The sequence below is a fragment of the Zingiber officinale genome, chromosome 6A (assembly GCF_018446385.1).
Source record: "Zingiber officinale cultivar Zhangliang chromosome 6A, Zo_v1.1, whole genome shotgun sequence".
NCBI classification, from domain to species: domain Eukaryota; kingdom Viridiplantae; phylum Streptophyta; class Magnoliopsida; order Zingiberales; family Zingiberaceae; genus Zingiber; species Zingiber officinale.
Genome location: NC_055997.1, coordinates 115,607,471 through 115,629,435, shown reverse-complemented (window position 1 = coordinate 115,629,435; position 21,965 = coordinate 115,607,471). Strand labels below are relative to the sequence as shown.

The 21,965-nt window shown below is 42.0% G+C and overlaps 3 protein-coding genes across 3 annotated transcripts; 2 read left to right on the top strand and 1 right to left on the bottom strand.

The window, feature by feature from the left end:
- The first annotated feature begins 7,904 nt into the window (after positions 1-7,904).
- On the top strand, positions 7,905-11,963 carry LOC121997596 (squamosa promoter-binding-like protein 12). Its single transcript, XM_042552094.1, has 6 exons — positions 7,905-8,132; positions 9,015-9,683; positions 10,034-10,170; positions 10,815-11,057; positions 11,188-11,537; positions 11,630-11,963. Exons 1-6 carry the CDS (start codon positions 8,080-8,082, stop codon positions 11,645-11,647), a joined length of 1,470 nt encoding a protein of 489 aa, XP_042408028.1. The 5' UTR covers positions 7,905-8,079; the 3' UTR covers positions 11,648-11,963.
- Positions 11,964-13,033: 1,070 nt separating this feature from the next.
- LOC121997595 (aspartate--tRNA ligase 2, cytoplasmic-like) lies at positions 13,034-17,874 on the top strand. Its single transcript, XM_042552093.1, has 10 exons — positions 13,034-13,640; positions 14,139-14,249; positions 14,355-14,468; positions 14,860-15,150; positions 15,230-15,340; positions 15,436-15,489; positions 16,124-16,203; positions 16,298-16,413; positions 16,984-17,098; positions 17,524-17,874. Exons 1-10 carry the CDS (start codon positions 13,104-13,106, stop codon positions 17,648-17,650), a joined length of 1,656 nt encoding a protein of 551 aa, XP_042408027.1. The 5' UTR covers positions 13,034-13,103; the 3' UTR covers positions 17,651-17,874.
- Positions 17,875-18,278: 404 nt separating this feature from the next.
- LOC121997594 (60S ribosomal protein L12-1-like) lies at positions 18,279-19,098 on the bottom strand. The gene has a single exon (XM_042552092.1). It carries the CDS (start codon positions 19,044-19,046, stop codon positions 18,546-18,548), a length of 501 nt encoding a protein of 166 aa, XP_042408026.1. The 5' UTR covers positions 19,047-19,098; the 3' UTR covers positions 18,279-18,545.
- Between the last annotated feature and the right edge of the window lie 2,867 nt (positions 19,099-21,965).

Below are 21,965 nucleotides of genomic sequence, written 5' to 3'. Positions count from 1 at the left end.
GACTGGTAAGCAAATAACCCGCGCCGTTCGGCCGGAGGTAAATGGGTCGAGCCAAACGCTCGAAGAACGAAGGCCCCGCGCCGTTCGGCCGGAGGTAAATGGGTCGAGCCAAACGCTCGAAGAACGAAGGCCCCGCGCCGTTCGGCCGGAGGTAAATGGGTCGAGCCAAACGCTCGAAGATCGAAGGCCCCGTGCCATTCGGACGGAGGTATATTATCCGAGCCAAAATACTCGATGAAGTAGATCCTGAGCCGTGCGGCCAGGAGGGCATTATCCAAGCTGGGGGAAAGGCAAAGAGCTACGCCGAACGGAAGTGTCAAAATTAGCCTTGACGGCCGTCTAGCCCAGACGTTAAACCGTAGAGCCGCGCCGACCGGCTATAAATATCCGCGCCGACGAGCACCGTCGTTAAAGATCAAGAGACGAGCCGGCGTCTATAAACCCTCCGAGCGGAAGACCGACGAGCACCGTCGTTAAAGATCAAGAGACGAGCCGGCGTCTATAAACCCTCCGAGCGGAAGACCGACGAGCACCGTCGTTAAAGATCAAGAGACGAGCGGGCGTCTATAAACCCTCCGAGCGGAAGACCGACGAGCACCGTCGTTAAAGATCAAGAGACGAGCCGGCGTCTATACGCCCTCCGAGCGGAAGACCGACGAGCACCGTCGTTAAAGATCAAGAGACGAGCCGGCGTCTATAAACCCTCCGAGCGGAAGACCGACGAGCACCGTCGTTAAAGATCAAGAGACGAGCCGGCGTCTATAAACCCTCCGAGCGGAAGACCGACGAGCACCGTCGTTAAAGATCAAGAGACGAGCCGGCGTCTATAAACCCTCCGAGCGGAAGACCGACGAGCACCGTCGTTAAAGATCGAGAGCCGCGCCGTCCGGCTATAAATAACCGCGCCGACGAGCTCCGTCGTTAAAAATCGAGAGACGAGTCGGCGTCTATAAATAATCCGAGCAGGCCAACCGTCGAGCTCCGAGGTTGAACATCGAGAGGTTCGGATCGTCTCATAACCAGCGATTCTTGGTAGCAACACAGAATTATGTGCGGCCGAACGGAAGAGCTGGAGAAAATACTCCAGCGATTCTCCAAAGGTGTGATGTGACAGGAGATGAGCGGATAGCACAAGTGTTAGCAAGGGGACAGTGCAAGAAGATAAAATACACGAAAGGAAAGCATTTCATTAAAATTAAAACCTTAGGCCGAGTGGCCTAAATACAAAAAGGTTCATGATCAGCCGAGCGGCTAAATTACAAGAATTACTCGATGTAGTCGTAGAGGTCCCTCGGAATATTGCTCAGAAGCTCCACCTGATCGCCGGCCGGAATATTGGTGGACTCTGGAAGAAGGCCCTTCGACTTCAGATAGGTCATAGTAGCCGTAATGGCCAAGTCGAAAGCCGAGTACATCCGCTCGCAAATTTTCTCCGAGAACTCGGGCGATCGGATGTGGCTTTGTCGGAGAGCGGCGACTCGGCTCGGCTCGGCATCCTGGTATTCTTTGAAGGTTGCCTGGGAGCTTGTGAGGGCCTCATTCAGACGTTCGATCTTCTCCGCATCAGCCGAGCGGCCTGCCTTCTCCCGATCGAGCTGCTCCGTCAGCTCTTTTATCTTCGACTCCAGGCCCCGGGCCTCCACGTTTTTCTTCTCCAGATCGGAGATGGCTGTGTTCTTCCGAGTGGTGGCAAGAGTTATCTTTGTGTCAAGCGACTTGACCTGTCGCTCGGACTCGGCTAGGGCGTGGGCCTGGTCAGCTGTTTTCTTCTGCTCAGCAGCCAGCAGAGTTTGAGCTTTCTTCAGCTCTTTTTGCAGCTCGGAGTAGGAAGGTCCTTGGGAGCCGCTCGGACCACCTGCCGCCCGCAGTTGCCTTATCTCCTCGTCCGCCATAGCCAGACGGCTGGAAACTGCTATCTCTTCCACCCACCTCTGAAACGAGAAGGCGCAGTTGTTAGAAGCCGAGCGGAAATATTTTAGGCAAAACAAAAAACAAAAAACAACGAAGAACTTACCCCCGTAGCCGCTTGCATGTGGCTGTTGGCTAAGTTCTGGAGAGGGATCAGTGCTACGCGCGCCCGAGCGTCGGCCCACATCTCGGCGAGGGGCCCTTTCAAAGTAATAGTGTGCTCGGGCACGGTTGTCCGGTCAGCTTCTGGCAGCAACTCTTCAGTAGGGAGATGAAGAGTAGCCCGTACTGTGCGGCCATGACCAGGGATCGCCCGACCGGGATCAGAAGCTGGCGCAGAAGATCGCGAATGGATGGTCGAACGTTGGACTGAACGGCGAGCAGGGGGGAGAGTGTCGACCGGAGTGGCCTCGACCGGAGCAGTCAGCTCGTCCCAGTCAGAAGGCGTCCGGTCGGACGAAATGGTCTCGGGCACAGGCGCCTTCCCTTTCGCAGTCGAGGCGGCCCGGTCAGAGGGTTGGACCGCGGAGGTAGCCGAGCGTAGCGGGGTCTCCACTCGGCGTCTCTTTTGCAGTGGCTGATCCTCCTCCCGAACGGACCCTTCCTCGGGGGCCGTTGGTTCCCTGGAGGGGGTAGCTCCGCTGTCCACCTGCTGTTGAGAGGCCTGAGCGGCCGATTCAGCCTGGGTGCCGCTTTCTCCTTCGTGAGAACCGACCGGCTGAATACCCAGCACCTTCATTTCCTTGGCTGCCACGGCCTCCAGCGCCGCTGCCTTTCTCTTTAGAACGCCGGCCATCACCGAGTCCATGACGATGTCAGCTGCAGGAAGAGAAAAAGAAATCAGTTAGCAATTAAAGCAAGTGCCAAAGCAAAGTTCTTACCGAAGCCGGTCGGAAGTGGGGTCCGTATAGGACTCAGCCCAAAAATGTACATCACTCCCTCGTGAAGAAGCTTGTTGATGTCAAGCCGTAGACCGGCTAGTACATTTGCGGCGTGAAGATAATCCGGTCGGGTCTTGAATTTCTTCATCTCGGGAGGAGGTAGACTGACTTGCCACTGGGTCGGAAAGTTTGGCTGATTGGGCATGCGGAGGTAGAAATAATAGTCCTTCCAATGTTTATTGGAAGTGGGTAGTTATTGAAGAAGACCAGACCGGGCCGAGCTTGGAACATAAAGGTGCCGGCTCGGCTTGCTTAGGATAATAGAAGACCTCCGGTCGGAGGGATGTTGTGAATCTTGAACAAAACGACAACGCCGCAGAGGAGACGAAAGGTATTTGGTACTAAACTGCCGAGCGGCACGCTAAAATAATTCAGACGTCTACTATAAAAGGATGTACGGGGAACCGCAGACCGGCGATGAATTGGTCGCGAAAGACACAGAAACCACCGTGCGGGGCCGAGCGGCAGGACCAGCTAGGCGAACTTCGATATCCTCGGGGATTTCGAAATTGTCAGCCAAAATATTAAAATCCCGTTGTTCGAAGCGAGATCGCATGGTAGTATACCATGGGCCTAAGGATTGTTCTTCGGGATGAGAAGAACTGGCCATGATCGGGACAGAAGAAATCAAAAAGGAAGTTTCAAAGACGAGGGAATGGAGTTTCAAAAACCAGAGCAGAAGTGCGAATTAGATATCGGAAAGGAAAAAGGAAAGATCTAAAACCTTACTGGGGGAAGAGGGATCGAAGAAAGGAGCCGGATAGCGTCAAAGGGCAAAAGCGAGATCGCCGGAGCTCCAGAGCGCAGAAAGCAACAGTAGAGGTGACGGAGGCGTGTGAAGGTGAGGAGGAAATGAAGAATTTATAGGGTGAGGGCCGGGCGGCCTCCACCGTCGGATCCAGGTCACGGGAATCAAAGCATACATCTAGCCGTATATTTCGAATTACTTCGGTCACATCAAAATATCACGCAACCGCCTCCGTACTCTGATGACATTGCTCCACGTGGCAGTCAATCATTCGGAGCATTTAATGAAGGTATGATCGACATTGATGTCGAAGATTGGCGCAGAACGCAAGGAGATCCGGCGAAAGCCATCATTGATTCATTCAAGGATATCTCTGCCGCTGACCGGGCGGAGAGTATTAGCATGGAGGAGCCGTTCGGCTAGACTCACAGTCCAGTCAGTCGGACTATGCGCCTCCTTCGACTAGACTTGAAGGGAAGGCAAGTGATCCGGTAGTAAGAGTGGGCCCCCCCCTTCTTGCAAAGTCAACGCCAAGTGGAAGTCACCGGAACAGCCGCCCACCCAGAGGAGAGTGTGGTCCGACCGGACGGACGGCCGTAGACGGTCGGTCCGATTGGACTGTCGGCCGGTCGATGGAATCGAGTACCTGGAGGGGTCCGTCCGGCTCGCACTTATAGTTGGGAGGTACCCTGTCAAATCGGGGTTCCGACGCTCAGTTAAAAAGGTCATGGACCGAGCTGACCTTTTGACCGACCGCAGTCATAAAACACCCCTGTTTGTTAGTCTCCACAAAGCACAAGTAAACCATTGCGGATGTCCGGTCGGATGTTTAGGTATCCGTCCGCTCGGACTACAAGTTTGGAGCAAAGGAAAAGGCCAGAGGATTTCTTTCTTTGACAACCTGTAGGTTTCACGTGTGTGCCATGCTCCAAATCTTGTGACAGGGGATTCTGCTGTCCCATCGAGGGCATGCTTTGACTGTAGCGATATGGGTCAGGTAAACTTTCTGACAGCCGCGTACCTAGGAAAGGACAGAGGACACTTATGCACTTCGGGATTCCGCTGTCCCATCGAGGGCATGCTCTGACTGTAGCGGTAGGGGTCAGGTAAGCTTTCTGACAGCCGCATACCTAGGAAAGGACAGAAGACACTTATGCACTTCGGTACGCGTGCCCAAACTTGACACCGCTCTATATAAAGAACCTCAGGTTTCACCGGCAGGAGGATTCTGGTACGTACTCTGAGACTTCTGGAGCCACCTTGTTCATCGTGATTTACCTGACTTGAGCGTCGGAGGGTCGTCGCTGGGAATCCCCTTCCCGGCTCGACTTCTGTGCAGGATAGCCGGAGCATCTCGACACTAGTTGGAGATCTACATCAGCGAGCCTTGGAGCGCCACGTGCCCAGCGTCTGTTGACTTCTGGTTCGGACAGGATCACTAATCATGATGATTAACTCCTACAAATGGTACAAAAATTAATCCATGTTTGTTGATGTTATATGCTGTATCAAATATAACTACATTACCAAATATACTATATGTTGTCATTGATACATGATTTGTCCAAAAACACCTACTAAATTTATTACCTAAATTAATCTCGTAATCAAAGAAAAAAGCTGAATGTTTCTCTTTCTTAAATGTAAATAACTCGATCAATGTTTCAACATCGATACTCTTTTGTTCATCTGTTAGCTCCTTCTCAAATTTTCTAATCTCTTTTGGCGCAACCTACTCACTCAGGCTCTCCGTAGTCTATCTCTAATAATCATATTTATTGACAAGTTGACATATTGACCTTTGAAAACTGTTAAGTCAAAGCTTTTTTTTTATTCTGAAACATTACGATTTGAGCGTAACAAATGTACCTTTGAAGGAGTCAAGAGTGGATGATTATGACTTTCCATTAAGGTAGTGACAACCCAATTAGGTCAAGTTTGTTCATTGACAAGTGAAAATTTTGACATACAATCAGTTATAAGTTCGCCACATGCTCTAACACTTATCTATTAATCGCCTTTTGTATGCTTATTTTGTTGGTGCATGGTGCGCCAGAATCGAACCTGAGTTTTCATATTGTCAAAGGTTCAAGTTAAGTCTTGTTATGATTTAATAAGTTAACTAAGTGCGCGGGATATTTACTCAACGGGAAAAGTCTTAGCGGATTATGGAAGTCAGGAAGGAAGTCCAAGTGGGTCAAGAGGACCCAACACTTGGCAGGGAAGCTCGATAGGTCTGGAGGACCTGGTATCAAGAGGAAGCCCTGGTGAGTCGATCCGATACTAAACGGTAAAGTCCAAACAGGTCTAGAGGACCAATGTTTGGTAGGTAGGTTGATGTAAGCAACTGGAGAGAAGCGACGGTGAGGTCGTGTTCCAGAAAGGAACAACCTTAGGTCGCTGATCCAACTGAAGAAACCGGAAAGGTTTCCAAGTTGAGATCAAGACAGTTTTACCGTTAATTACTACTCATGTATCATATATTATTGTCCTCGCCTTATTTTACAGGAATATTTTGTTTAACTCTATTTTGCAGGAACCAGTCTGATCAGTCAATCAAACCCATGAATCAGTTGACTGAACCAAGTTGATACATAACAATGATCAGTCCGAAGTAAAGTTTGGTAAAGTAACTCATCGGTCGACCGAACTATCAAAGAATTATTGACGAATCTCAATGAACAAGGAAACTGCACAGATTGGTCAACTGATTAGGGGGATCAATTGACCGAACCATAAATGCTCATAAATACACAGAGATAGAATCTCGTCAAAGAAGGAAAGCAAGAGATTGAGTTGACTGATAAGATGATCAGTCGACTAAAGAATTAGTCGACCGAACCAGGCTTATATAAGGGGAGCTCGAGGTCCAAGGAAAATCATCAATTCTCAATTCATCTCTATGCAAAGTTGTTGTTCGTGCTCTTACTTTACACTCCATCTTCACAAGCAAACTGCTCTATCAAGAAGTGTCGACAGAGCTTCATCTTCTACTTATTGGTGGTATAATTTTAACTAACTTACATTGTTTTAATTTCAAGAAAATAGTGGTGTGTTACTATCTTCTAGTTTCATTCGTACGAATTGCTTCTTTATGAAGATTTCGGAAAGAAAAGTTATAGTGGATTACCCACGATGCGATCAAGGATCACGGGTCTTAGAGTAGGAGTCGACATAGGCTCTGAATCAAATAACTGAATTTGTCTTATTATTTTCTGCTGCACTCTAATGGTTTTTACCATACAGAAGAAAAAGTTTTAACTAGCGATATGCAACGGCCTCTATCGCTTTCTTTCGATTTATCAATTGATATCAGAGCAGGTCACTTTGAAATTACTTAATAGTTTTTCAAGCAAATTTTAAAATTTTTTTCTTTTTCTTTAAAGAGATTTTTCTTATACATTTCTTTCGTTTATCTCGCACTGTTAATCCCAAGACAAGAGTCTTGGAAATTTCGTTTGTTAATTCTGTGATTGCAATAATATCGAACTCCTACCAAGAATGTTACAGCATTGTCCGCCCCCTGCTATTCAAAGGGGAAAACTCTAGCTACTAGAAAAACAGAATGAAGTTCTACCTCAAGTCCGACATTGAACTTTGATTCACCATATTTAAAGGATACACACCTCCGATGATAGATGGAAAGCCAATAGAACCAGAAGACTGGACTCCCTTAATGATTAAGAAGGCACAACTGAACTACAAGGCAATTAACACCATTTGATGTGGGCCCACTATGGAAGAATTGAATCGAGTTGGGCCTTACAACAACACAAAAGGACTTTGAGATCATCTGGTAAAACTACACGAGAGAATCGACAATCAAAGGTAAATAAGAGAGATCTTTTATTGAATAATTTATTTAACATTAAAATGCTTCCCGGAGAGATGGTCACCCAACTGTATGCACGATTCAAAGACATCCTCAACGATCTCCACGTGATTGGATACCACTTGGAAAACCGTGACGTCTTTCCACGGAACGCTTTGTGACTATCGATTCATTTTTGAGAATCGAGATGCCTAGGAGACATCCGGGTGTCCGAATATATAAGGATAGTCTCAGAATATAAAATATGTAATATATACTCATGAGCAATGAGTACAAATCTGAATGCCTTGATTCTCAGAGAGCTCGGTGGAGCGTCCAGCCATCCGGATTTATACTCCAATTATCTATAAATGTGTACGATAAACAAGTGCAGAGTAAAATCCGCGCCCCCCACCCCCTCTCGCTCTCCATATACTCTTTTTATATATATATACTTTTTATTCCCATTCTACCCTTTATATTCTCTGCCGTCCGTGCCTCTTCGCAGTTGCTTGCTTCCTCGCCGAGCGCAGAGATCGTTAGAGGAAGCAGCGGTTGTTCTCGGCGCTGCTGCTCCCGGTTCGACCGCTCCACTCTGCCCTGCTCCGTTTCGTTCAACCGCAAAACTTCTCACGGGGCCGTTGCAGAGAGGAGGGGAGCGAGAAGGAGAGATGTGGGACCTGGACGCCGGGATCCCACCCGCTATCGCTTCTACTGCGCAAAGGTGACAATCGCTTGCCTTTTTCCCTCTCCTTTTTTGATATGCTCCACCACGCGATGCCTTTGTTTTGATCGAAGCGAAATGGTACTAGCTGGTCTCACCTCTTCTCGGCTTGAACCCTAGCGAGGAGCCAGTAATTGAGCTTGAAGATGCCGTCTTTTTAGTATTGTTTTCTCATCTTGGTCGCTGTGTCGCTTCTGAACTGAGTAAAAATCCGGGTTTTGCTCCCCATGTGGAGGTAAAGGGTATACCTCTCTATTGCCCCAAAAGATGATACCTTGGCCCTGGATAATTAATGCAATCGTGTCCTTCTCCTGAAATACCTGCTTTTCCTTTTTCTGGTCTTTTTTTTAATCGAGTTAGATTCAGTGCGTTGCTTGGTGAAAGAAAAGTTGTGACCTTACTAGCCGGGTTTCTGTTTTAAGGGTTCTGACTGATATCAAAGAAAATATAGTGGCACCGTCTTATTTCAAAGAATTCTTCCTTGAGGCTGAAGAATGCGGTCAAAAAACAAGTAGATATCTGGTGGAAATGGTAATTGGGAAGAATGGAGACTGGGGAAAGAGTGGCCAGAGAGTGCTAACCATCTCGTTTAGGAAACAACTTGAGAGAACAATTAGTAGACGGAGAAGTTGATACATACCCAGGATCTGATGCTCAGTTTTGATTTCTTTTCTGGGGAGCAGTCAACCTTTGTTAATTGTATCTCCAGCCCCCTGGTGGTGCAGACCTAGAAGAAGGTGGAATAGTTTCGGAATAATCTTTTTTTTGGTAGCATTCTTTTATCTTGATAATTTGAGCTGTTTTTTTTTTGTTGTTGAACCATCTTTGCTTAATATAACACTTATAATTTGTACTTGGTATTTTGGTCATTTGTTCGAGCAGGAAAACACCTTCAATTGGTTGCAAAGACTTGTTGGATGGATTGGGTTCCAAAACTCCATTCCAGTGGGACTGGGGAAGCCCAGTAGCATTCACTGGTAGGGAAATTGACATCCCTAAGGATGCACAAGAAATAGACTTGAGAATTGAAGATTTATGTTCATCCGGCTGTGGTGCCTCCTCTGTTCTAGAATTGAGTAACTGGTCCGACAAAAGCTCTTTGTATGCATCCATAGGTTCTCTGTCTGATACTGAAAGGAGAAAGCCAGAGTTGAATATTCAACCAACAGAAAGGACACTTCAATTCTCAGACAAGATTATTTACCCATGGGTAGTTGATTCTCAAACTTCACCGATTGCAGTGGAGACGGGCCACCCTAAGGAGCCTCTTACTGGTTTGAAGCTTGGAAGGAACTTTGAGGATGTTGATGCAGAGAATAACATCAAAAACTTTCCCTCTGCATCTCTGGCGTCAAGCTCAGCAACAATCAAAAAGTCCAGGTTGTCTCAGCAGAACGTACTGAGCCCTTATTGCCTTGTTGATGGTTGTAATATTGACCTTACAACAGCTAAGGAGTATCATCGCAAACATAAAATCTGTGAAAGCCATTCAAAGTCTCCTAAGGTGATCATAGCTGGTCAGGCACGCCGGTTTTGTCAGCAATGTAGCAGGTGAGGTTTTTTGGCACAAATTTCTGTATGTAGTATATATCAGTTGCCGATAGAAGTGTGTTACAGTTTTGATTTAAGCTCTTTGCTGCCCATTATGGTTATGATGCGTCTAATAGTTACTGCAACTTAGATGGCTATAGTGGATTGAACAAATGCAACGCTAAAAGTGGCAGAGTACATAGATTTGGCAGCAGCACATTAGTATTATATAGTGTGCTCCATGATAAATTCTTCTATTCCTTGGACTGCCTTGTAGCATGCAACTATATGACTTATGATGCATTGTTTTGTGATGTTTCTAGTTGGAAAACTCGTCTATTCTGAAAAAAAATTCCCTTTTGACCTTCCAGGCTCCATGATTTGTCAGAGTTTGATCAGAAAAAGAGAAGTTGCCGCAGGCGTTTATATGATCATAATGCACGTCGTAGGAAGCCACAAACAGCTACAATCTCATTTAGTTCGTCAAGCCTATCTAGATTAAATTATGGTATTTCTTGAACTTTGCCTCTATTTAAGAACTTTCTTGGATCTATTGAAATTGGTTAAAGATTGGCACTGTCTTCTCTAGAAGATATTCCTCTTTTCCTATGGTAAACTGAAGGATTTTTCTCAGTGATTTTCTTAGATTCTTTTTGAAAATGTCTTTTTCTTCATCTGGTGATCTTGTTGGATACTATATTTTACTGCCTCGTGTCCATTTATATGATTGGTTCAGATGGATTCTTAAGCTGTACTAGTTGCAGCATTAGAGGTTCTATTTGTAACATTCCCCTGGTAGACTTCTTCTCTGACATTTTGCGAGTGAATTTCAATTTCAGTATCCCTCTTCTCAAGCTATTCTGATGCATTTTGTTAAGCAAAGGATCTGTCTTTATGGAAATTTGTTGTCTCTTGTTTTTGTGTTCCTTGCTTTGCTGATCCTGACACCATGAGAAGTTGAGGGAAAATTGTTTCTTGTGATCTCATGCTGGCTGCTGATAGATTCCTTAATTGTTATTTACTCACTGTAAGTTATATGATTTTTTCCCCCGGAGGACAAAAAAATTCAGATTAAAGTTATTGGTACTTCTTCACTCTAAGCTATATGAAGATGTTCTGTTTTGTTAGTTGATCATCGTCTGTTCCTTTCAGATGATGAACGTAAGATGGATCTTGTTTTTGGTCAGGCGCCTATGGGTAGTTCCTCATGGGATGGTCTGACCAGTTTCCATTTACGTCAACCGGAAGAGTCTCGGATAAAGTCCAATAAAGCCGGATGCACTGACAGGCAGCTGCAGTTTTCTACTACTCGAACACATATTGGTTCTACTGCTTGCGATGAGTTGAACAAGCTCTTACCCTCCAAGGGCACCACCGCTGAGGTCCTCAATCAAGGTTGTGTCTAAGTTAGCATTCTATATATATGAATGCAATGGCTACTGGCTACAATGACTTTCTGCTCATTATTACCGAACATTACTGTAGTTTTTATTTTATTTTTAATATATTTTTTTTTGCCTTGCAGATATGGGAGCATTTGTTTTTTCTCCCAACTCTGAAAGAGCATTGGATCTTCGGCATGCTCTCTCTCTTCTGTCAAATGATTCTTGCGGCCCAGCAGAGCGACTGCAAATTTCCGGTATCAAGTTTATTGATGCAAACCACACAAGCATCGCTGATCCTACAACCGGTATGGTCAATTCAACACCAGGAATGCTACAAGACCAGCAACCCCTTGTGCAATCGACTCTGCTGTCATTCAACTCGCAAAATAGCAATTACCAATTCCATCTGCTGCAAGCACCACATGGAGGCTCTCTTTCAGATACCCAAAAACTCCATATGCTTGACCATTGCATTGATTTTGATTCTGAGGTCAGTTTTCCATCCAGATTATCGGTTTATGCGCTAGCAATTTAGCTAATAGAGTGTAAATTACTCCGCTTAGACCATTTTGTTCGTTACAGGTTTCGTTTCAACGTTAGATCTCTAGCAATTCCTTTTACTGATGCTACTTTTGGGCTCATCGACTCATCCTATTTGCAACTGATGAATGGTCCCAAGTGTGGAAAACTCATTCCTTCGCCTCGCTTTGTTGAATAAAGCAAGCATGTTGAACTCTCAACAAGGTTCTCAGCAAGTTGTTTGATCAAACATGTTTGCACATTTGCTCTCCAATCGTGTATTTTGGTACTTTGCTAACTTGCTACTTCTTGTGAACTTCCATCCATTGTGTTCGTGTAGATCTCAAGTTCAACCTCGTGTACATTTTTTGCTAATAATAATATTTATTCAGAGAAATATGTACAATTAATTAAAAAAGGGGTCTCTTTATTTTTATTGTTGTTAAAAGTGCATCCAATATTTAAGCAGGTTTAATTAATGCTATTTTTAAGGTGGCGTTTAGTTTAGAGGTTTGAGAACGAGGGAATGAATTCATTCTTAAACTTTGTGTTTGGTTGATGAGAATGAAATTAAGATTTTGGAATAAAATCTAAAAATTTGGATATGGATGAAACTCACCCATTCTCTTGGGTTTGATGGAATGAGAATAAAAATTAAGTTTTAGAAGAAAATACTCAATATATTTATTCAATTTTTTTCATTTTACTCTCTCGCTTGTTATTTTCTCTTTCTTTATTTTCTCCTTATTTTTTTTTATCATATATTCTTTCTCATCATAACTTCTTTCTCCTTGATCTCTCTTACCATACTCTCTCTCTTCATATTTTTTCTCATTACACTTTCTCACTCTTTATTCTCTTCCATCACATTCTCTTTTCTCGTTTTCTTTTATCACACTTTCTCTCTTTTCATTTTTTCTATCATACTTTCTCTCTCATCATTTTTTCTCTCCTCAATCTCTCATTTTTTCTCATCACACTTTCTCTCTTTATTTTTTTTCATCACTCTTTCTCTCTCAACACACTTCACTTTCATCATATTTTTTTCTTTTCAAATTCTTTTATCACGCTCTCTCTTCTCATTTTCTCTTCTCATACTTTCTCTCTCATCATTCTCTCTCATCATTATATGTATCTCTCACATTCAACTTTTTATTCAATCTAATTTTTTCTCTTATTTTACTCAAAGGGTAAAAAAAGGAAATTTAGGTTAATTCTGATTGAAAATATTTAACTAACCAAATATTATTTTTAAGAATAATACCCAAGCTCATATTCATTCTCATTCCATAATATTATGATACTCATTCCTATTCCGATTTTTAGGAAAGAACCAAACGTCAGGAAAAAAAATGAGGGTTAAAATAAAAATATTTTTTGGATGAAAAATATAATTGGAGATTCTTTCAATATTTTTCAAAAATGGAGGGGCGCATTTTAATTTTTGCCGAAATGCATAAGCATCTATTCGGTTGATGAATAAAAAGGTTCGGAACGTTGAGGTAGGGTTTCAGCATTTCTCCTGCTCGCGGTAGCCATGGCGTCATCCGAACCCCCGACGGCCTCCCAAGCGTCCTTATCGTCTGTCGATGGCGTGGCCGACGATTTGGCCGGCACGACCCTCAGCAAGAAGCAGGCCAAGAAGCTGGCCAAGAAGGAGTCCAAGGAAGAGCGCAAGCAGCAGACTTCCGCGTCGGCGACCGCTGCCCAGGATGACTCCGCAGAGGCTGATCCCTTCGCTGCCAACTACGGAGAAGTACCGATCGAGGAGATCCAGTCCAAGGCCGTCAGTGGCCGGGTGTGGACCGAGATCGGCGCGCTGGAGGGCCAGCTCTCCGGCCAGTCGGTGCTCATCCGGGGAGTCGCCCAGACGATTAGGCCGGTGAGCAAGAAAATGGCTTTTCTTGTTTTGAGACAATTCACGAGCACCGTGCAGTGCGTCCTTTCCGTCGATAAGGAATCTGTGAGCCCCCAGATGGTGAAATTCGCAACAGTGCTCAACAAGGAATCAATTGTGGATGTTGAAGGGATAATTTCAGTTCCCAAAGATCCGATAACGGGAACGACTCAGCAAGTAAGTTGCTTACTTTTTTTGCCATCGGTTGTGTTCGAAAGTCCACTTTTTATCTACGAAATTGACGTTTGATGCGAAGAAATTAGTCCTAGAGTGTGAATTGTATCATTTATCAAATACTATAAAAAACGGAATTCAGAGATCTGAGAGTACCTACTGGTGATGACGGAGCACGTGAAAATTTCTGTTCAACTTTGTATAATGTGTTTTCCCCCTCTAGCCGAACTGTTTTCAACTTTTATCAGACGAATCTCAATATCTTACTTCACATGCGATACGAGATTGCTCGATTGGCTAACTGCTTACGTAAATTTTCTAATATTACACATCAATTTTACCTGTTTATTAGTTGTATGCATGGTCTTACTCTTCTTCCGTTCTTCATGCTTGAAATCAGTATCTCAGTCTGTTTTGTCTTTTACAACGGAAATGATTGTCAGTTTAGTAAATGTACCTTTAAGTGGGAAGGCGACTTAATCACCTGAAACTTTTTTGCAGGTGGAAGTTCAAATTAAGAAACTCTATTGTGTCAACAGATCTGTGCCTAATCTTCCTATAAATATCGAAGATGCAGCACGAAGCGAGAAAGACTTTGAAAAAGCAGAACAGGTGAGTGGTGAAACATCTAAAAATTTTGCGGTTTAATACTGGAAGTAAAACTTTGATTTTTTTTTTCTTCTGAAATAAATCAAAAACTTAATTTACGGATGACAGACGGGAGTGCAACTTGTTCGTGTTGGTCAAGATACACGTTTGAATTATAGAGTTCTTGACATACGAACTCCTGCAAATCAGGCAATTTTTCGCATTCAGTGTCATGTTGAGGATGTAAGTTCTTATCAAGTTCTTTAGCTGGATTCTTGCAAATGTGTTTTTTTTTCATACTACAAATTTTACATCAGTAAACATTGTTTAAATTTAGATTCCAACTTGTAACATTATTTCCTTTTGTTTAATTGCTGGCCCTTTATAGAAACTAAATTCCATAGGCCATCCATTTGTGCCATGTGCTGATATATTGTCTGTATGTTTACCAAATTCTTTGTGACTAACTAAAACTAACCTGTTTTTTGCAATCTTGAAATAAAAGCAGCACTTGTCATCAAAGACGAGTGCCCGTTTTGTGTTCATTTACATTTAAAATGCTTGTTTCTGGAATGCATTTGATTGAGACTGCATTGTGAAAAACATTCTTATAAACCGGTAACTGTATATCTAGGTGTTTAGGCGATTTCTGCGATCTGAGGGATTTGTTGGAATACATTCTCCAAAGTTGATAGCTGGTTCTAGTGAAGGTGGTGCAGCAGTATTCAAGCTTGACTACAAGGGGCAACCTGCATGTTTGGCACAATCACCACAGCTCTACAAACAGATGGCAATATGTGGGGGCTTTGGACGTGTATTTGAAGTTGGATCTGTTTTCAGAGCAGAAGATTCATACACTCATAGGCATTTATGTGAATTTGTTGGGCTTGATGTTGAAATGGAGATTAAAGAGCACTATTTCGAGGTGGGATTGGCAGATTATATCCTCTGACAAAGTTAGTTTATTCATGCAATTTTTGAAGCTTTCTTAATGTGTCTTGCAGGTTTGTGATATTGTGGATCGTTTATTTGTTGCAATTTTTGATGACCTGAATGAGAACTGCAAAACGGAACTTGATGCCATCAATAGACAATACCCTTTTGAACCTTTGAAGGTGAGACTGTAGCATTTATGTTGAAAACCTATATAAATAATCTTCTAGAAAATCTTGTCTAGTGTGTTTTCTGAAGCTTTATCATCATCTTTCAGTATTTGAGAAAGACTTTGAAACTTACTTTCGAGGAGGGCATTCAAATGCTTAAGGTGAATATCCTTTACTACAGTTTAAGAACTTGTTCATTTTTTTAGTATCTCCTTGTTGAAATCATTTATCAGCAGCCACTTCTTGCCATTCTGTTGGGCCATGGGTTGTTGCATTCCTAGTTATTTAAAGAGCTAACGCAATGAAGACTAGGCTGATAGAATTGCCATTACGTTGTGGTCTGTTGATGCACTAAATGAAATCAAACGTTAACTTGTGGAAGTGGTGCATATAGTGTATGCAACTTCTATAGGGATCTGGAGAATTTTTGTGCTGTCTTAATATACAAGTTATGACACTATGTTCATCAAGTAAAAGATGTCAGTATGTTGAATCAAATACTTTCGGGCATGCCTGTTGAAAGCATTTTTCTTTGCAATACGATAGCTAATGTTAGCAAGTTTTACAGTAGTCCTATTTGATGAAAAAAGTGAAATAGTAGAATTTAGTAGTTGTTAAATTGAAATTAAATTCAGCACTATAAATACTTCCCAAGTTTTGCCGCTCTGAGCTGGACAGTTACACCTTTCTCAACCTTTTGAGGATAGTTACAACTTTCACCTGTTTTTAATAGATTCTTACTATTATTCCCATGTGTTTTCACCTTTTAAGAAGTTAGTTTGATTGGTTCTACAGGAGGCTGGAGTAGAAGTCGATCCTCTAGGTGACCTGAACACAGAGACTGAGAGGAAATTGGGCAGGCTTGTCCGTGAGAAGTAATTTTCTTGTTTTTTTCCTTCCTCGTCTGATTCATTTCCTAGTTCTCCCAGAAGCATTGCTGAAAATTCTCAATTTTCCCTTCCAACACAGGTATGACACTGATTTCTACATTCTATGTCGGTATCCTTTGGCTGTAAGACCATTCTATACTATGCCTTGCTATGACAATCCAGCATACAGTAACTCGTTTGATGTTTTTATTCGAGGTGAGAAATGCTGCATTTTAACTAATTTTGAAAAAAAAAAAATTCTTATGCTTCTGATTGCTGTTATTTGGCATGTTCATGTGCACACAAAAAAGCAAGTTAATGCAAGCTGAAATTCTTCCAAGATAAATTGGAAAACTCCATTATGGGGCAAGCAGTTGTGTCTTTAACCACCATTCCACAGTTTTTGATCATGTAATATAGGTGGTAGTGTAGAACTCTAGCATTTGTCTTAAAAGTGAACTTTGACTTGCTATAGCTCTGTAAACTTCACTCCCAATTAGCCATTTATATAGCAAAAAGCAATCTATTATAAAATATGATCAATCCAAATTACTCAATTTGTTGCAGTTACATTGTGATATAAATAATGGCAGATGATCTGCTGGGTGCCCACCGTGTGCCCACGGTGGGTGCCTGAGTGCATGCGAGGCGCTTGGAAGTGATCTAGGCCACCGGCTGCGCTCAGGCGCGCACGGTGGGCGCCCAGCAGATTGCCTCTCCTAAATAATTACTTCGACAATTCTACCCATGGTCATTATGAATTCTCTTTTCTGAGTTTTCTTTTAGGTGAGGAAATAATCTCTGGGGCTCAAAGAATACACCTCCCAGAACTATTAACCACTCGTGCAGAGGCATGCGGAATTGATGTGAAAACGATATCATCCTACATCGACTCCTTCCGGTATTTATCTTTCTTGATTACTTTCTATTTATAAATTATTTCTTCCAATGCTCATTTTATGACTACTCCTCTGTGATTGCGTGGATTCTAAAATTCATGCCATATATTTTGGTTGGCACATAGCCATTTAGTAGATGCATTATGAAGAACTTATCATGCTCCTTTTACTCCACTTGAACTGCTTCACTGAACTGCATATGTTCCTCTAAAAACAGGTTGATTGGAAAACAATATCTAGTGTATGATCGTTATAAAAATTATTGAACCAGCGTGAAGGTTACAATCCTTGTAGAACTGTATACCTCATAGTTCAATTTCTTTCAAGGCTGTTAAATGTCGATAGAAGGCACCAGTTCTTTAATCTGGAATGTTTATTGCTCGCAATTTTGAGTTCAGCTAACTAACTTTTAGCGTTGACCTTTTAGATACGGTGCGCCGCCTCATGGTGGGTTCGGCGTCGGCTTGGAGCGTGTGGTCATGCTCTTTTGTGCCCTCAATAACATCCGAAAAACATCGCTGTTCCCCCGTGATCCACAGAGGCTCACTCCATGACTGGAGTATTTTCTTTCGTTGGCCAAGTTGAAGAACATTCATAATGTTTCATCTTTTGTCTGTCACTCAATGATCACTTTTTAAGTCACTAAGGAGGTTGTTTTTGTTTACATTGAACAGCAATGCTTATCGAGTTCAAGATGTGTATTGATCTCTCGATGGTATTATTTTATTGTTATTTATTTGAATAAATGGTATGCGATTTTGTTTCTTCTTATTTCTAATTATCCTTGTCTCAAAACCAGATTTTTTTTTTTTTAAAATAAACATTTATCATCAATTTTTTTTTACACTATCTCGTTCTAAGAAATTAATTATAAAATCAATGAAAAATATGGGTCTATAAGCGTTATTCTCTCTTTCTTGATCAAACAATATCAAGAATTCATGTTTGGCTAAGAAAATTTAATTTGAATTATTCCTTCATGTTGTAACCATATAATTATGATATTGAATTAAGTATAGGGATAACATGAAATAAAATCCATATGATTATATAAGGATTATATAATAATTATATTATAATCTTTTTTCTTTGTCTTACACAATGATCGATAATAAGTCGATGGTTAATTCTAATCTTTTGTCTCCAATTTGATCAATAATTGAAAATGAAATGAACTCCATGTGGAATTAAGCATGAGGATCAAATTAAAGGGAAAAAAATATCTTTAAAAAACATTGAACTCCAATAGGTCGGAGAAGAATAGAAAGCAAGATTGCAGATCGTTTAATCAAAATCACATTTTGATTGTGAAAACACCTTGATTAGGGAAATACATAACCAGGTCACGATTTTCAAAATGCATGGTTCTGGATTCAATCAGTCTGGAAATCCTCTGAAATTGTTGGAAATGAAGCATTTTGATTTCGAATCGATGGACAGCCTTACCGGTCACTCGAGCGGCACCTCGACGTCGCCGTCGGAGATCTCCTGCTGCAGATCCTTGGGATCCTTTCCGTCGACGGTGCATCCAACGGAGACACAGGTGCCGAGGATCTCCTTGACGGTGCCGGAGAGTTCCTTGGCCATGGATCGCGGCCGCATGACGCGCGCGACCTCGAACACGTCGTCGAGCGAGATGTTGCCGTTGTGCTTGATGTTCTTGGTCTTCTTGCGGTCGCGCTCCGGCTCCTTGAGGGCCTTGATGACGAGGGCGGCGGCAGAGGGGACGACGGACACCTTCGCCTGCCGGTTCTGCACGGTGAGCTTGACCGTCACGCGGAGGCCCTTCCAGTCTTTGGCTGTCTCCTTGGCGATGTCCTCGCCCACCTTCTTTGGGGAGAGACCCAGTGGCCCGATCTTTGGGGCAAGCGAACTGGCGGCTCCGACCTCGCCGCCGGTTACACGGACGTAGACGTCAACCACCTGCGTGGGATCCAACTTGGGCGGCATTGCGGCGGGCGACCGACTAGTTTTCGGGCTTAGGGTTTGGAAGAGGAGCAGCAGTTAGCTACGATCCAGCTTCATATAGAGGTTGTACTTTACATTTTTATCCATGAGATTTAAGAAATATAACATTGAAAGTTGTTATTTTTTCCTCGAAGTATTTATTTCTAAAATATCCTCAAAACATCTAATTTTAGAGTTCCATTAGTTCTAGATTTTTTTTTCTTCCTTAATTTTTTGTTATTGTTGTTTCTACTTAATTATTTTCTAAACATCAAATCTTCAAACTCTTTTGATGACTCATTATTTTTAGTTCTAATAACTGTCGATTGTCATGTTTTTTTCTCTACAGCAAATTTTTGTTTTCGATGGATATGTCATCTCATCAGCCACATGTAAAATATAAAATGACTTGACTACCTTAAAATATACTATTTGATATTATTATCTTATCACACTAAATAAAACATAAGTCTATTAGTGTGTTATACTAACTATAAAATTGTAATTGTTATGACATATACTTAACGTATTTAAAAATATTCAAATTATAGTCACTGCTATAATATAAATTTAACTTGTTTATTTAATATTTATGTTGTAACAGTTATAAAATTTTACTATTATAATTTAGATTTATTATCTTTAACAATATTCATCTTGTAATAATTATAATTTCATAATTACTAGAACGTATACAATCAACTTAAATGTAATATATGTAATAGGAGATGATAAAATTGAATAGTGAAATCATTACTACTATAATATGTTTAATCGGCTTATAACTTAATATGTATAACAAGAGAGATAGAGACAGGAGCATAGCTAGAATTCAAATTTAGATGGGTTAATCGTCGATAATAATTGATATAATAAATTAATTAATTTAAAAATATAAAATAAAATAAAATAGTGCGTGAATATTAATTTTCCAAACATATGAAATATAAGTATTTAATATTTAATACATTTAAAGCATGAGAAAATACTATTAAAATTGCGATCATTCATTTTATAATCAAGCTCATTTATATTATTATATGGTCATCAATATATTTTTTAACAAACTCCCCTTATATTTTTAACATATTCTATGATTTTATATATATATATATATATATATATATATATACAATGCTGTTAGCCTGCGGGACTTAACAAACGCGCCTGTGCGCGATTTGTTTGCTGGCATTGCATACGTGGCAAAAAATAAATTCTTTAATATGGTTTGCCTTTTAACAAAAGCTCAGCTCATCTCCACGTTAAGCTCTCTCCACACAAACAGAATAGACAAAGCTAGGGCTCCTTCCTCCTCCTCGCGCCGCTCACCTCCCCTCGGCCGCAACTCCGTCGAAGCTTCTGCTAGGGCACGAAGCTTCTAGATCGTGCCCCTCGGTCCGTCTCGGCAACCCGTCGAAGCTTCTGCTAGGGCACGAAGCTTCAAGATCGTGGCCCTCGGTCCGTCTCGGCAACCCGTCGAAGCTTCTGCTAGGGCACGAAGCTTCCAGATCGTGCCCCTCGCCTCCTCGCGCGATCTCTCTCGGCAACCCTCCGAAGCGAAGCTAGGGCACGAAGCTTCCAGAGCGTGCCCCACCCCGCCTCGCGCGATCTCTCTCGGCAAACCACTCAGCTTCCATCTCGTGCCCCTCACCGCCTCGCGTCTGTGTGCCAACCCCTCTCTGTAAGCCGAAATGAGCTTTGTTCATCTCTGTGATCCCGAATGCTTGATTTTTTTCATCTCTGTTTTTGAAGAAACAAGGACCTGTTCCAATTCATGATTTTCCCCTTGACTACAATGCCCTTCTGTAAATATTTTCCAAATGTCCATTCTTCTTACCCATTGGCTAAAAATGTTACAAAGCTTAATATTAACAACTATGTTTAGCAACTTGACAGTCAAAAAAATATGCACATCAGAATGTTCTGTTTTTATGGATTTCATAAGTTATATCTGTGTGTTTGTGTCCTGGTTGCATGCGTGAATAGCATGTTTAGAGACCCAGCAGTTTATAACTATCTAAATAGCATGTTTAGAGATTTATAAAAATATGAGTGATAGCCATATTGCAAATCCTTGCACCTTATAAGAGTAGGATCCAGATCTTGTCTTCTATTTGTTGCATCTATAATAACCACTAGTGTTTCCAAGCAAATCAACAAGGATCGTTGTATATAATTATATTTTTCTAATGGCACTAGTCTATCTATAATTTAACCATTAATAGGTTGGTCACAATATACGCTTACTGCTTTAATAACCACTAGTGTTTGTGTCCTGGTTGCATGAGCTTGAAGTATACATTTACAATGTTTTTTCTGTTTATTTGATAATGATATGCAGAATTTCATTTCGTCTACATCTGAAATTTATTAGCAATGGGTGAAAATAATGGTGAAGATCAGTTATACATTCCTCAAGTTGCAGATGATCGAAAGCCAAAATATGGGATGGAATTCTCATCAATAGATGAGGCATTTTCATTCTATAACCAATATGCACGCGAATCTGGATTTAGTGCAAGGATAAATAGCAGCAAGAAAAATAAGATAACAAATGAGGTTGTGTGGAAAACATTTGTATGCTTTAAAGAAGGGCATACGGATGATCAACGGAATAAACAAGCAAAGGGTGATCAACGTACAAGGGAAAGAACACGTGGTGAAGTTAGAACTGGTTGTAAGTCAAAGATTTCACTTGTCAAGAAACAAACTGGATCTGCATGGGTTGTCACTAATTTTATGGAAGGTCATAATCATCCACTATCGACTCCTTCAAAGGTGCATTTGTTACGCTCACATCGTCATGTTTCAGCAGCTAAAAAAGCATTGACTCAACGGTTTTCAGAGGCCAATGTGCCAACCTGCCAACAAATGCGATTATTGGAGATAGAATATGGAGGGCCCGAGCAAGTAGGTTGCACA

Excerpts from the sequence above, each read along its gene's own strand:
- LOC121997594 (XM_042552092.1), bottom strand. The coding sequence starts at position 19,046 with ATGCCGCCCAAGTTGGATCCCACGCAGGTGGTTGACGTCTACGTCCGT.
- LOC121997596 (XM_042552094.1), top strand. The coding sequence starts at position 8,080 with ATGTGGGACCTGGACGCCGGGATCCCACCCGCTATCGCTTCTACTGCG. Across the intron at positions 9,684-10,033 it reads TTTTGTCAGCAATGTAGCAG|GCTCCATGATTTGTCAGAGT; the intron begins GTGAGGTTTTTT and ends TTGACCTTCCAG. Across the intron at positions 11,058-11,187 it reads CGCTGAGGTCCTCAATCAAG|ATATGGGAGCATTTGTTTTT; the intron begins GTTGTGTCTAAG and ends TTTGCCTTGCAG.
- LOC121997595 (XM_042552093.1), top strand. The coding sequence starts at position 13,104 with ATGGCGTCATCCGAACCCCCGACGGCCTCCCAAGCGTCCTTATCGTCT. Across the intron at positions 14,250-14,354 it reads ACTTTGAAAAAGCAGAACAG|ACGGGAGTGCAACTTGTTCG; the intron begins GTGAGTGGTGAA and ends TACGGATGACAG. Across the intron at positions 16,204-16,297 it reads GGCAGGCTTGTCCGTGAGAA|GTATGACACTGATTTCTACA; the intron begins GTAATTTTCTTG and ends CTTCCAACACAG.